Here is a 15172-nt window from a genome sequence, read left to right on the forward strand (position 1 = left end):
TACCCAAGCATGATGCTATCCAGAGAAAAATTTTATTTCATTTCCTTTTAGTCTTTTTTCTGTGCATACATGTACTTATTTCTAAGTGGTTGTTATTTCTTAAGGAAGTAAAATTTGCAAACAGTAGTTTTCATAAGAAGTTCAGTAGTTAAGTGGCTTACTTCATTTACTTTTCATAGCATTCTTTTTTAAATTGTATTGGGATGATATTGGTTAATGAGATTATTACTGGTTTCAAATGTACATTTCTATGGCACATGATTTGTATATTGCATTGTGTGCCCACTATCCAAAGTCAAGTAATCTTTCACTAAAGTGTAAAGGGGACCACATATATTTGGTCCCCTTTACACTTTAGTACTCTCCAACCCCCTGCCCTCTGGTAACCATAGCATTCTTTAAGGTATTCGATCAATTTCTTATTTCCATCATGAGCTGCTGAAAAGCCATCCTCCAATTATGTGTTTATTATGTAACTCGGATGGGCTCTGATTGCATTGTCTGTGTCTTCAGCAAGCTTTGTAGTAATATCTGTAAAATGCCCGAAAAGTCACAGATTAGTCCCAGGGTTTCAATTTTTCCCCCCTGGCATTAACTTTTCTCTCACAGCTGTAACTTCGTTAGCATTGCAACGATTCACCATTGAAATCTTCAGGCAATATAAATTAAATATGTTAGCATGTTAATTAATTCTTATATTGCTTCTAGGATTTATGGTGACTTATTTCAACTTCGAGTCAAGAGGTTAGAAATCTCTTTCTAAAATGTTTTAGAACTAACCTAGATATTAGCTGTAAAAAGTGCATTTCAGAAAATAGAAATTCTTTTTTCAACACGTGTGTCATGAATGCAGGCTAAGATGTCGTGATGATCTGGGTGATTATTTTGCAGACCTCAAAGGAAGATCTTCTGCAGGCTGATTTCGAAGGGGCTTTAAAGTTCTTCAGAGTTCAGCTTCCAAAGAGATACAGGGCAGAGGAAAATGCAAGAAGATTGATGGAGCAGGCTTGTAATATCAAGGTAAGATACACAAATTTACATGTCATAAAGGTGGAACTTGAATGCATAATTATGTAAACCCGGTCCCGGTGTATGTTGCTGGATTTTGACTGTGATTAAGGTGATGTGTGTGTGAACTAGTCTCTCCCAGACTTTTTTGTCAGGCTGATAAGTATATAGTAGCCATACCTTCTAGTATGATTTAGAGTGAAAATTGGCAGGTTCAGATAGTAACAATAGGGAGACAAACATTTATTTTATAGGTAAGACTCTAGAATGGGCTGCTGTGATAGTGGTTTCCATGGCAGAAGACCTAGTATTTAGCTTTTACCATCTGTTTTAAAATTATTTAGGACAAAGCAAGAAAATTCTGCTTAGGCAGTGCTTTCCTTTCTCTAAGGGACTTGGAAAGCTTTGAGGCTTTATCAGTCCATTCGCATCCCACACTTGCCAAATACTGTGGATAGATTGCTTCTTATCATATGTCTGATAAAACTAAACACATTATATAAAATAATTTGAAATAGAAATCTATCCAGAAAGTTTTAGTATCAAGGTGAGAGGTCATTTTTTTTTTAATTTGGCACCAATTTACCTTGGGACTATACTAGGGAATTTTCTTACCTCACCATGATATTAATATACATTTCTTTCTGAACAAACAGGCAAGGATCCCAGGTCTTATGGACCTTACTTTCTTGCTTAAGGAAATAGAGAGTGAACAACATAATAACTAAAGAATATATTTAATATGTTAGAAATGGATAAATAGCTATGAAGAAATAAAAAGTAGGGAAAAATAAGCAAGGTGGGATCAGTGAAGAAGGAGAAAGTTACTGTTGTTTTAGTTAGAGTAGACTTCACTGAGAAGGTGAAGGAGGTGGGTTAGTCATGGAGATGTCTAGGAAAGGACCATTCCAGCAGTTAGTTCAAAGGCCCTGAGGTTGGCTCATGCCTGGTGGGTTTGAGGAACAGCAAAAAGGCCAGTGTAGCTGGAGCGAAGTGAATGAAAAGGAGAGTGATAGGAGAGGAAGTTAGAGAGCTCGAAGGGAGCCGGGAAATGTCAACCATTGTGAGGATTTAGGCTTTACTTTGAATGAAGTGGGAAGAGATTTGAGTGGAAGAGTGGTATGCTCTGTCTGAGGTTTCAGAGGATCACAATGTCCACTGTGTTGAGAACAGACTGTAGGAAGGTAGGAATAGAAATAGGAAACTCAGACCGAGTTTTGCCGTGATACTCAGAGAAATTATGGTAGATTAAACAAGGGTGATAACTGTGGGGATGGAGACAGGGCAGAGATGGAGGTGGTTGGAACCTGGGTATCTTTTTAAAGAGAACCAGTGATTAAATGTGGGTGTCAGAGAAAGAGAGGAGTCAAGAGGATTCCACTGATTTTGGACTGAGCAATAGAAGATAGAGTTGCCATCGACTTGTTAAGCGCATTACTTAAAATGTACTTTGACATAGATTGCACTTGAGCACCAAACTCACCGTAACACTTTTTTGGTGTAACACTTTTTTCCTGAATTTTAACTTAAAGTAAATTCTAAATGTTAAAATGTACAAATCAATACTGAAAGGAAATAACTGATTAAAATATATATTGTCTTTCAAATGAACTCTATATTCAAAGAAATAATTTTCTAAAGATACTAAGAAAGGTAGACCTTTGAAGTCTTCATCATGAAATGCAAACTTTTAAAGCCTCTGGCTGATTATTTTGTCAGGCTAGGCCAAATGACTTGAGTGTGAGCCACCTTTATCTGTAGCCCTTGAAAATGCATTCCAGTGGTCATAGTGGCTTTGATTGATTTTTGTGGATGGTAAGTTTGATGTGTATTCTTCAGCCAGCTGATTATTCCAGAGCTGTCAGAGAAAAGTATTAGAAACTGGGGCAATGCTGTAGGAATCTATTAAAATAAAACATCCATTTCTAAGAATAAAAGAATAGAGAGTTAAGAGGTACAAGTAAGGTGGAAAGTTAAATGTTTTCAAGGGAAATCTCATAGCATTGGAAAATCATTGAGAGTGAAAAATCCAGAAAAACCATCCAAAAATATGAAACTCACAGGGAAAGACTTTCCCACTGTATTTTATTAAGTTCCTCAGAAGATGGAGGTAACTAGCAATTGTCAAGCCAGAAATATGGAACCTGAGAGACGCAGAAATAGAGTGTTAGAAAACAAGTCCAAAATATGATCTGACTGGACCATTCCTGGAATGAAAGGGTTAGGTACAACCAGAGTGATTTATTTGCCCATGAATGGAGAGATATAAAGTATCTATTTTTGAAGTAATAATAGGGTTGTTATTTTGTTTTGTTTTGCATTATCTAAGGAGAGTGATTTTCTTTGATATTTAAAACAGTCTCACAGGACACCATTTTTAAAAAATCCTATATAATAAAAGGCTAATATGCAAATTGTCCCCTCGACAGGGGGTTTGACTGGGAGTTTGACCAGGGGGCGGGGCCAGCCAACCAACCACACATGGCCCCGCCCCCCGGCCGGCCCGATTGGCCTTCACCCGTGCACGAATTTGTGCACCAGGCCTCTAGTCCTATATAATAAAAGCCTAATATGCAAATCAACCGAACAGCAGAACAACTGGTCGGCGAGGGGCAGGGCCTGCGAGTGGGCAGTGCCAGACCAGCCAAGGCTGGTGCCAGTGGGCAGAGGGAGGGGTCAGCAATCGAAGGGAGGGGCAGCAGTGACCAGGGGCAGCGGAGGGGCGATGGGGGGCGGGGCCGACCGCTCACCAGCTGGCGCTGTCCCCCAATCAGCCCCCTGGTTGCCTCCCACAGAGGGAGGCCACTGGCAGCGGTGTGATGGGGGGTGGGGCCTGAGCTGCCCCCTGGTGGTCAATGCGCTCCCACAGGAGGAGCACTGCTCAGCCACAAGCCGGGCTGAAGGCTGGCAAGTGCAGCGGTGGTGGCGGGAGAGCGGCAGCACTAAGGATGTCAGTCAGTCGAACATCTCCTGAGGGCTCCTGGACTGCGAGAGGGCACAGGCTGAGCTGAGGGACCCCCCCAAGTGCATGAATTTTCATGCACCAGGCCTCTAGTTAAGATATAATTGACAAAACATTAGTTTCATGTGTACAACATAATGATTCAATATTTACATAATTACATAATTACAGTTTTTTTCTTGTGGTAAAACCTTTCAAGATCCACTTGAAAGTATCATAGCCACTTTCAAATATGCAATACAGTATTATTAACACTTGTCACCATGACTTACCCATTACATACATACACACACATATACCTGAAGAGAGGCTACTCTTACAATACATGATGCACTCTGATGTTTTCTCTTTCACTGTGTTGTCTTCTACTTCATTTTATACTTCTCCCCTTCCCCCAAGAAAAATTTCCAAACCAAAAAGCTAGTTACAACCTACTAAATCATTTTCACAATGATTTGCAGTTTTGAAAAAAATCTAAGCCTATCCCACTGTTTGCACCTCCTCCCCCTGCCCCATTCCGATCCCATGCAGCCTGTGAAAGTGTGTGGAGGATGAGGTGCTACACTGAATAATGGAAATGGGAATGTGCTAAGGACGTGGGTCACGAGGCCCTCACTGCAGCAGTGCATGCTGGCTACTGGAAATTTTAGGAAACGTGTTAGACAAAGTGTTCACAGACACAGGTGTCGGCAGGCATGGGACAGGCAAAAATGTTGAATACACAATTCTTATTTACAGCCTATTTAAGATTAAAGATAATGTTTTGTCAAAGTAATAAAAATTCTTTTCTGTATTTTAATTCTTTTCAAAGTTAGTATTTGCAAACAGTTGTATTTTCTTAGTGTTCTCATTAAATTTCCCAACAAAATTAATCACTTCCTCTAACTTTAAGGATCTAGGTGATCAGTGATTTCAGTGAATGGACTGGTTTTAAAATATACGTAACAGTTGCAGGTAAAAATTAACTCATTACCTCTGTATGTGGCTTATTTCTGAGTGTACCAACAGGATGTATTATTGAACCATGGTGGATTAGATAAATATCAGGAATATCTTTTGTGTTTATTTTTTCTAATTTAACTAACATGATTTCAAAGTATTCTATCTCCCTCAGCTCCTATGGTTTCAGCCAGGCTAACATCAGAAATATGCTGACCTGTCAACCTTTTTGAAAAAGTCATTTTGGTTACTTAATACTTAACATATGAATATCCTGCACTTGACTGGGAAGTCAGCTTTTGTTTAATATCATCATTCAATTATTATCTTATAGTTAAAAACTCTGGCTCTACCTTGTTTGGCTCAGTGGATAAAGCATCGGCCTTCAGACCAAAGGGTCCCAGGTTCGATTCCAGTCAAGGACATGTACCTTGGTTGCAGGCTCCTCTCCAGCCCAGGCCCTGGTTGGGGTGTATGCAGGAGGCAACCAATTGATGTGTTTCTCTCACATTGATGTTTCTCTCTTTCTTTCCCTCTCATCCACTTTCTCTAAAAAAGATCAATGGAAAAATGTCCTTGGGTGAGGATTAACAACAACAACAAAATAATCCAAAAAATTTGTAAAAGAAATCCAACAGAAGGCTTGCAAAATAAAGTTAAGAAAATGATCCAGAACGTAAAACAAAAAGACATAAGATAGGAGAGAAAAGAGACAAGTTCAATAGATGAGGTTGGTCAACTTCCCAATAGGAGGAAGTGCAAAAAACAAACAAAACCTCTGCTGTTGCTTAGCTTCTTACACTTGGATCTTGGCTTCATGAACTCTGAATCAGTAGAAATTTATATTTATTTATATAAGCATATGAACATTTTTCCTCTGGTGAAACAATATATAGCTTTCATTGGATTCTTAAAGGGAACTCAGTGACTAAAAAAAATCAGTCTCTATTGTAGGACAATCTGAAATTTGTTAATAAGCAAATTATATTTCTATAGAGCATAAGAGTCCATAAATGGGATACCTATATATATTCAAGTGCATATACACATAACCTTTATAATTAGTCTTGATCTGATTGCTTTTTTTCTATATATTTTATTCAATATTATTTGTATTATATTAGGTTGAGTTGATGAAATTATTATTCTTGTTGGTAAAAAACCATCAGATATTAGACATTTGTGTATAATTTAATTCAATATTTTATGCCTTCTTAGGTTCAAGTAGGTGCTATGTATGAAAATGATGAAATATTAAAAATTTGAATCTTTTAATTGTAATGAATTCATTTAGCTGGCATTATTCTGATAAAAATAAAAAGGGGAATTAGAAGAATAAAACATCTGCATACACCTTAGGTCTATGGACATGTAGGACTGGGAAGCAAGTCTTTTTTAAGTTGGTTTTTATTATAATAATTTTGCAAATGCCATGTTTATGATGGGCTTCTATAGTAGCAAGATTCATCACATCACTCAAAATATTCTGTTGGTAGGTCTTTATAAAAGAATATTTAAAAATATAAATCAGCCTATTTTGTTTGTGTTTTATTAATAAAATAGCTTGAGTAAAATCAAAACCATAAAATCTGACATTAAATTAAAGCATGGCAATTAGGAAAGAAAGGTAATTTATTGAGTGCCTGTTGTGTGAAGGGGACTTCTCAGAGGAAGTAAGAGTTAAGGTGAAACCTCAAGAATTGGCAGGACTTAAGTTGTGTGTAGAGGCAGGGGGTAGGATATTCCCTGCAAAGAATATGCAGAGGCCCAGAGGTAAGAACAGATGGAGCAGTCCAAGACCTAAGCTAGAGGTCATGACTGGAGAATAGGGAATGAGGGAAGTAAATAGAAGACTAGAGAAGTAAGCAGCAACCAGACAGCTGGGCAGAGCCATGGAGGCCATGGTAAGCAATTTGGATTTTATCCTAGGGGCAGTGGGAAGCCTTGAGAGGTTTTAAGTAGGAGACAGAAGTAATCAGATTTTTATTTGAGTAGGGACATTCCGGCTGCTATGTGGAGAATGGATTGAAAGTGATAAGTTTCTATATTGGTGACAGACCAATTCAGGGGCAATTACAGTAATCCAGGTGAGAAATGACCCGAGCATTTGTTATGGGCTGGAGAAATGTAGACCGATTCCAAAGGTATTCCACAGAGAGAATCAACAGACACTGATGACATTAAGGATTCTTAGTCAACTTGGTAGTAATCACTGCAAAAGGGGATAAACAAAGGAGAACAAATTACAAGGATGGAAGATAATGAGTTGTGTTAGACATGTTAAGTTTGTAGTGTATATCCACAAATTCATATCCAAGTACATAGAAATATCATGTAGGCAGGTGGATATTGAAGTGAGATCTGAGCTAAAAGTAGACATTTATATGTCATCAGTATTGAAACCATGGATGAATTCTCATAGAGGAACCCAGAGAAGGGTTGAGGGTAGGTGCATTAATACAGAAAAGATGGGCTGAGAAGTAGAAGCCAGTAAGAGTGGGAAGGCAGAGGAAACCCAGAAGAGTATGAAGTGTGAACACTAGGGGAACTGTATCTGTTTTCACTTAGGAAGATATTGAAAAGTGCTTAGAGGTCATATAAGCTACCCAGGTGTAGAAAGTGGTCATTGTGCAATAGTTAATGATAAAGATGTCCTTAATGGCCTTATTGAGAACGATTTCAGTGGATGATGAATTATAAAAGCCAGTGATTCAAGCAATATGTGGAGGGTGAGTAAATGGAAAAAGGAGAATGAAACAACTCTTCTAAGAAGGTTCTTATGGGGAGAACATGGGGGATGGAAGAGACAGCCTGCAAAATAGAGTACAAGAGGCAAGATAAGTAAACACGAGCTTGAGATGGATTTTTGGAGGATAAGAAGGATGAGTCTTTAAATGTTAAAAAAGCTCAATGAATCAATTTCTTCATTGAGCACTTAATATATGCCAGGCACTGTGCTAAACCCAGGGAATACAAGATTGAACAAAAGCAAATATGCTCTCTGAACTCATGGAGTTTATACTGTTGTGCAGAAAATGACAATTAGATAATCACCTTAATAAATGTACAGTTACAAAGTGAGATAAATGCTCAAAAGAGATATAAGAATACATGAGAGCAAAGAGCAAAGGGACCTGTCTTTGACTCAGTGACTTAGAGAACACTTTCCTAAACTGAGATTACAAAGCATCCCCGACGGAAGGAACAGCATATGTAAACCCTGTGAGGTGAGAGGGAGGGAGGGATGTTTAAGAAACTAGGAGTAGGCCAATGTGACCTTAGCTTAGAGCAGTGATGGGCAACCTTTTGAGCTTGGTGTGTCAAAGTTCGCCAAAAAACTGAGCATAACTTGGGTAGTGTGTCACTTTGAGGAAAAAACATTATTTTGCAAATGTTTCATCCTCAGGAGCAACAAATGTTTCATCCTCGGCATGCAGCCACCTCAGCGGCCACGTGTCATCAGAAATGGCTATGCGTGTCAGTGCTGACACACGTGTCATATGTTCGCCATCACTGGCTTAGAGAATGATGAGGGCTGATATCTAAGGATCAGAGCACTCCATCTTCAAATAAGAAGGAAAGGCCCATAGAAAGAGAAAAATTGAAGATTCAATTAAGAAAGGGGAAGATAGCAGAGACAGGCTTCTGAGGAGATACAGGATTAGACTCAAAAGAATGGGCCTTGCCCTAGCTGGTTCAGCTCAGTGGATAGAGCGTCGGCCTGCGGACTGAAGGGTCCCAGGTTTGATTCCCAGTCAGGGCACATGCTTGGGTTGCGGGCTTGATCCCCATTAGGGGGCGTGCAAGAGACAGCCAATCAATGATTCCCTCTCATCATTGATGTTTCTCTCTCTCCCTCTCCCTTCTCTGAAATAAATTAAAAACAAACATTAAAAAAAAGAAGAAGAACAGGCCTTTCTTCCATTACAGCAGGAGGGACTGAGCAAGGAATAGAGGGGGATAAAGAGAATGTGCAGTTCGGTAAAGACAGAGTTGAAAATACTCTATTTGAAGGTTTCTGTTAGTTCAACTAAGCAGATTCTAGAATGAAAGGGATATAGAGTCAAAAGTTTAAAGAACATGGAAAAGCTTTTAGATAGACATGGTAGAGAATAGAAGAACTAACTGGAAAACACAAAAGAATTGTTGGAGATAATGAATTCATAGTGGGGAAGAAGTACAAAGAATAGTTGAACCCCATGAACAGGGAGAATGGTGATGGAGGACATTAGATCCCTGATGGTGTTTACCTAAGAAAAAGAGCATCTTTCTCCAAAATTCTTACATTTTAAAAACAGTTTAGTGACACTGGAAGATAATACTGACCTGTGCTTAAGTTTTTCTGTTGTTAACTGAGGTTAATGCATCGAGATGAATTGGAGACAGAAAAACCAAAGATGGCAGAGGCAATACTAGTAAGAGCCAGGGAAACGAGAAGGGCCCCTAGTGGCTAAAACAAAGTCCTACCCGGGCATCTTCCTTCTGCACACCAGAAATGTCTTCCTACCCTGTGCTGGAGAGGTAGCCATCAGTGACAAAATGTTGCCATGGTAGCTACTTGCCTCCGAAATTTCTAAGCTCTGCTTCCAGCTCAGTTTCCTAGCTAGATACTGTGGTGGACAGCAATGCCATCTCCCACAGTGGATTAATGCAATTTGATATTGCCTCTCACAAATCATGTTTTTAATGTGAGATGGTAAATTTGTTTACCTATAAATTACTATTTTTTTAATAATATATTTTTATTGATTTCAGAGAGGAAGGGAGGAGAAAGAGAGAGAAACACCAATGATGAGAGAGAATCATTGATCGGCTGCCTCTTGCATGCCCCCTACTGGGGATCAAGCCCGCAACCGGGACATATGCCCTTGACCAGAATCGAACCTGAGACCTTTCAGTCCACAGGCCAACACTCTATCCACTGAGCCAAACCGGCTAGGGCTATAAATTACTATGTTTTCTTCTAACACCTTCATATTTGCAACCATAGATTTGAACTTGACTAGTTGAAGTAACTTTCACACTAGAGCAACACTATAAAGAATATTTGTATTAAAAGTAATTTTCCTCTAGTTTCTTCATGCTGCTTTCTATTTATTTCTGGCTGTTGTTGCTGTGTGTAAACAAGAATGTAATCTCTCAAATGGAGGCTTATTTAGAATAAGCAGTGAGGCCACACAGAAGCTTTTGTGGACTCCATGCAACTAAAATGTGTGCCGTTCTGTGCACAATGAAGAGGGTCATTTTCAATCGTGTTCTGTTCCTGTAAAGGTTCTACATTGACAACCACAGTTGGGAATATTTGGTTTAAAGTGTCATAATCTGCTGGGGAAATGTTTATTATGTTATAGGATACAGAAACATGATAATAAACAAATTGATAATGGGGTAGTTTCTATATCAAAACATTTGCCTCTTTTTTCTTTGGAGACTTTTATTAACATTCATGATCCTCAGTGTGCCTCAGATTTGGGACACTGGTTTTGTTTTTCCCCCAAACGGGCATTCATACAGTTTGATCTCGCCTCTCGTAAGTCATGCGTTATGGGAATGAGCAGGGAACATGTTATAGCTGGACAGGCTCTGAAACCATTACTAACATGTGGAGAAAACAGGCCAGAGCGCCAGATGCCCAGGCCCAGGTCCCCTCCACACTCAGAAAGCTCAGCCTCTCCAGCTGTTCTGAGTCAGCTGGAATGCATTGGTCTCCTTTATTTACTTCTGCCATTTTTTTTCTACCATTACACCCACTTCTGCATGTTATTTTCTTTCGGTTTATTGAGAAAGCTATGTAGACATTTTAAAATGATGGGTGACCCTGGCTATTGTCTCCTGAGCTAATCCATATAAATCATTAAATTATTTTACCCCAAAGAAAAGTAAGATAAATAGACATAATTTTTTATATGGGAGTCTCTTTTTTTAGAAAAAGAAAGAATAAACCATAGTAATAAAGCGTTATGCCCGTATATGCATTCCACACTTGGTACCGTGTCAGAGCTTTCCACATAGAATTAACAGCAAAATAACACTTCAGAACTGTTGTTCTAACTGGTAGTTTCTCTCCCGTGCAACAGTTTCATGCTCAGCAGTTTTCTAAGGTCTTAGTAAGACTAATGATTGTGCTCTTAAATGGGAGTGTTCATATTTCATAGACCTTTCTGCAGTGTTTTGCCAATTACCTTTTATCCAGTTGTTATGATTCATGTGTATCTGTGTTGGAGAATAAAATTCGAACTCATCTTCACTGTTTGGAGATAGTGGTAATAAGTATTTTCCCTCAACTATTTATGAAATCCACAGTTCTTCGATTTTTTTTTTTTTTTTACTACTTGAATTCATATTAAAGATTAGAGTTAAAATATGCTTCACAAATTGTGTTTGGGGTTCTATTTGGACAAGAAAACAGAGATGTTTCTCTCTGCCCTTGTTTCCACTCAATGGAAATAATTTAATTTTTTAGGTAGTGATAAAAATAAATGTAGATGTCTTCGGGGTTTAGAATAGGTTAGGTTAAGAAGGCTGGGCCATCGGATGCTGGGGGGTTAGTATTCCAAACACTTCCATAGACCCTCTACTCCAGGAGCACTGTAGAGTATAGTTCCATTATACTTAGTTTTTCATATTCCTGTTTCTCCAACTTATGGACCCATTTAGCACATAGCTGTCAACCTACTGAGTCTCATTAATACTCTGGAGAACCTACTTATTTTACTATTATGCTTTTTTCTCTTCTCTCTTCCACCCTGAGAAAAGTTATTTTCTTTTGAAATGATGGAAACACATATAAAAGAGAATTTCAACCTGAAAAAGATAGTGAAAATTTGTTAATGTTATTCACATGTCTCCAACTGCTGTTTGTCCCATTTTCCGAAGCTCTACTCAACGCAAACAAACTGCTGAGTGGAAAATTATATTCCTTGCTGTAGTTGAAAGTTGTGATTAAATGGGCAATCTTTTCCCACTGTCGATTTATCTGGCTTGGGGGCTTTCTATTGTTGCCGCCTGTGAGAGAGAGCTATTTCTTTTATTTAGAATGTCTAGAATTTTACCTTTTCTCTGCCTGTACTACTTTCTGCCCAAAACACTATAATATGTAGTTCACATAGTGTCTTTCAAATACTTCTTGTAGTTGCTATTATTATTACTATTATTATTATTATTATTGGGAATCTTGAAGTACAAATCTCATGAAGAGGTGGTAAAACTCAGTGTTTTGTTACGTGGTTTAGGCTAGGATAGTGGTCGGCAAACTCATTAGTCAACAGAGCCAAATATAAATAGTACAATGATTGAAATTTCTTTTGAGAGCCAAATTTTTTAAACTTAAACTTCTTCTAATGCCACTTCTTCAAAATAGACTCGCCCAGGCCATGGTATTTTGTGGAAGAGCCACACTCAAGGGGCCAAAGAGCCGCATGTGGCTCGTGAGCCGAAGTTTGCCGACCACGGGGCTAGGGGATGCTTGCATTCCTGACTTTGGCACAGATTCGACACATTTATCAGTGTTTTCTCTGCGGTGTTTCCTTCTTTTCTGTTATCTCTGTTATCTCTCACTCTTAGCATCGCTGTACTTCCTCCTAGCTCTTACTGTATGCCGAAGCTTCTCAATAAGTTGGTTCCTAAACAGACAGTACTTTTTTTCCTGGGTCTCATGTCTGTCCCCCAATTTCATGTCTGTGATAGTCTGCTTGGCTTCATCAAATACCACAGACTGTGAGGCTTAAACAGCAGACATTTATTTTCTCACAATCTTATGGACTAAAGGACCAAGATCAGTGTCTACAGATTTGGTTTCTTCTGAAGGCTTCTCTTCTTGTCTCGCAGGTGGCTGCCTTCTCACTGTGTCCTCACTGCCTCCCCTCTGCGTGCCACTATCCTAATGGGACACTGGCCACATTGGATCAGGATCCACTCTACCTACCCCATTTTAACTTAATTATCTCTTTAAAGGCCCTGTCTCCAGATAGTTATATTCTGAGGAACTTGGAATTAGGGCTACAAATTATGAATTTGAGGGGCATACAGTTCTGCCCATGACAATGCCTTTCTCATAGTCAACAGATTCTTCTGAAAATAATCTTACTAGGCAAACCAGAGCTGTATCTCCAAGATCTGCTAACACATGACAGTGTCCTGTGTTTGTCTGCCTGCCTAATTTCTCCCATTGTCTCCTAAACTCTGAGATTATATAAAAAGATAGTATTCTTCTTCACGACTTTGCCCTCCACTTTCATCAGCCTGCTTGGTTGGCAGGGAATTTTCTCTGGCATGTATATTTGCTTATTAAAAGTTCTAATTTATCTTATGTACCCTGTTCTCATATGGTCATATTGCATTAACTTCTTTATAGTCCTGCCTTTATATTGTATCACATTTTATATAAGCCACGACCTCCCTAAGTCCCCTCCTTTCCTGAAAGAGGAATTGAGTTGTGCAAGTAAATAAGTTATATTTTATTAGGATGCCCATTGATAGAAGAGTATCTATATTTTATGATAATAGAAAAAGTATCTTAAGCAATAACATAATTTGAATACTACATGGAACATAAGGACTTCATTTGTTTACATGAAACCTTTTATTCTAAAATATTTCACCAAACTTTAGGATGGCCATTGTTTAAGAAGTCAAATCACTGACATTACCCCTATAAGGGTAAGCATCAAGAGAATTGTCTGACAAAGTGGAATCTCTCAGAGCCTTAGAAGTCATGGCTTCAGGCCCCTAACATTGCTGTGTGGGACTGTAAAAGCCGCCTCAGACCAACCAGGCTCTCTGGCTTCGGTTTTTATCTTCTCCAGTTTCCTCCGCACACTTTCACTGGAGTTGTCTGCCTGGCAAAGCAGTCTCATCTTACCAATCCTCACCTAGTTCATCTCGCCATTCAGCTTGAGTCATTTTACTCCTGCAGATGTAACTTTAGAATCTTAATAGAGGTGATGTAGTTAAACTCATCTTAATGTAAATTTTTCATGAGGGCCCTGGGCATGTGGTCTCAGAGTGACTGAAAAATAACTAGATTCACACCTTCTAAAAGAGGGTAAAACATTATTCGTTATAAAAATAATCAGACCTGTCTTCAGTGTAGTATCACAAAATCCCAACTCTATTGACTTGATTGTAGATGGACCCAGGATCTGGGGGTGGGGAATGAGCACATGAGAGGAGGTTGTGTAATATATTATTCTCAATATTTGGAGACAAATGCTGTTTAAAAGGAACAAAGAAAATGGGAAAGATCTAGTGTTTTGTCTTTTGAAAAATAGGGTCCATGAATAGAGTACTGCATTTGTCAGGAAAACTGCTGTACTAGGCGAACTGCCTTTAAAGACTGGAGAAACTTGCTGCTGTCAGAAGGCACACAACTTAATCATGCTGCTTGGCAGATGCTCCCGACTGGTTTCAATGAACTGAGCCTGAAATCAGATCCAAAGATGTCCTTCCCTCAGAGAGTGGGTGATGGATCGAGTGAGCAACATGCTCTGAGCATTTGTAGAAGAAGAAGGCAGGCCCATCCAGGCTCTCTCCAGCAGCCCCTCCTCCCCTGACCACTAGGTCTGTCATTTTTTTTTTTTAAATACATTTTATTGATTTTTTTTTTTACAGAGAGGAAGGGAGAGGGATAAAGAGTTAGAAACATCGATGAGAGAGAAACATCGATCAGCTGCCTCCTGCACACACCCACATTGGGGATGTGCCCGCAAGCAAGGTACATGCCCTTGACGGGAATCGAACCTGGGACCCTTCAGTCCACAGGCCGACGCTCTATCCACTGAGCCAAACCATGTCTACAGGCGGGCCGTGGACGCCCTTGAACCAGCTCCTCCCTGCCTCCCCGAGGTGTGTCTGTGTGCTCCTGCCGCTTGCTGGCACATCTATAACCCACACCGCCTTCTACAGCTTGCCGTTCCTACATATTTCCCCTTCTCATTCTATGCAAGTTGCCATCTTTGTTTGACGGCACCATTGGTTAACATTGTCTTTGCGAAGATAACAGCCACAACCACAATGGTACCCTATTTCCTTGGATGCCTAGATGATTATCATTGACTTGCCACCTTACCATCATGAAGTACTCGTAGTGGCCTGATTTTACAGATCAGAAAACAGATACAGCATGTTTAAGTTTCTACCAAAGGCCCCTTGGCTGATAAGTCATGGAGCTGAAGTTTGAATCCAGGCAGTCAGTTTCAGAGTCTGTATTTTACTACCTCCCCTCACTATTTTTTTTTTTTGTATTAACCTTTTACTATACTGCAT

General features: G+C 39.3%; 1 protein-coding gene across 5 annotated transcripts in view; it reads left to right on the top strand.

The window, feature by feature from the left end:
* LOC103289977 (rab GTPase-activating protein 1-like) overlaps positions 1 to 15172 on the top strand; it is a 438759-nt gene that overhangs the window by 356364 nt on the left and 67223 nt on the right. For all 5 annotated transcript variants that reach the window (XM_054712112.1, XM_054712113.1, XM_054712115.1 and 2 more), the window contains one exon: positions 892 to 1020. In XM_054712112.1, the coding sequence (XP_054568087.1) occupies positions 892 to 1020 (129 nt within the window). The remainder of the gene's footprint in view (positions 1 to 891; positions 1021 to 15172) is intronic.

Source organism: Eptesicus fuscus, chromosome 22 (genome assembly GCF_027574615.1).
Source record: "Eptesicus fuscus isolate TK198812 chromosome 22, DD_ASM_mEF_20220401, whole genome shotgun sequence".
In the NCBI taxonomy this organism is placed as follows: domain Eukaryota; kingdom Metazoa; phylum Chordata; class Mammalia; order Chiroptera; family Vespertilionidae; genus Eptesicus; species Eptesicus fuscus.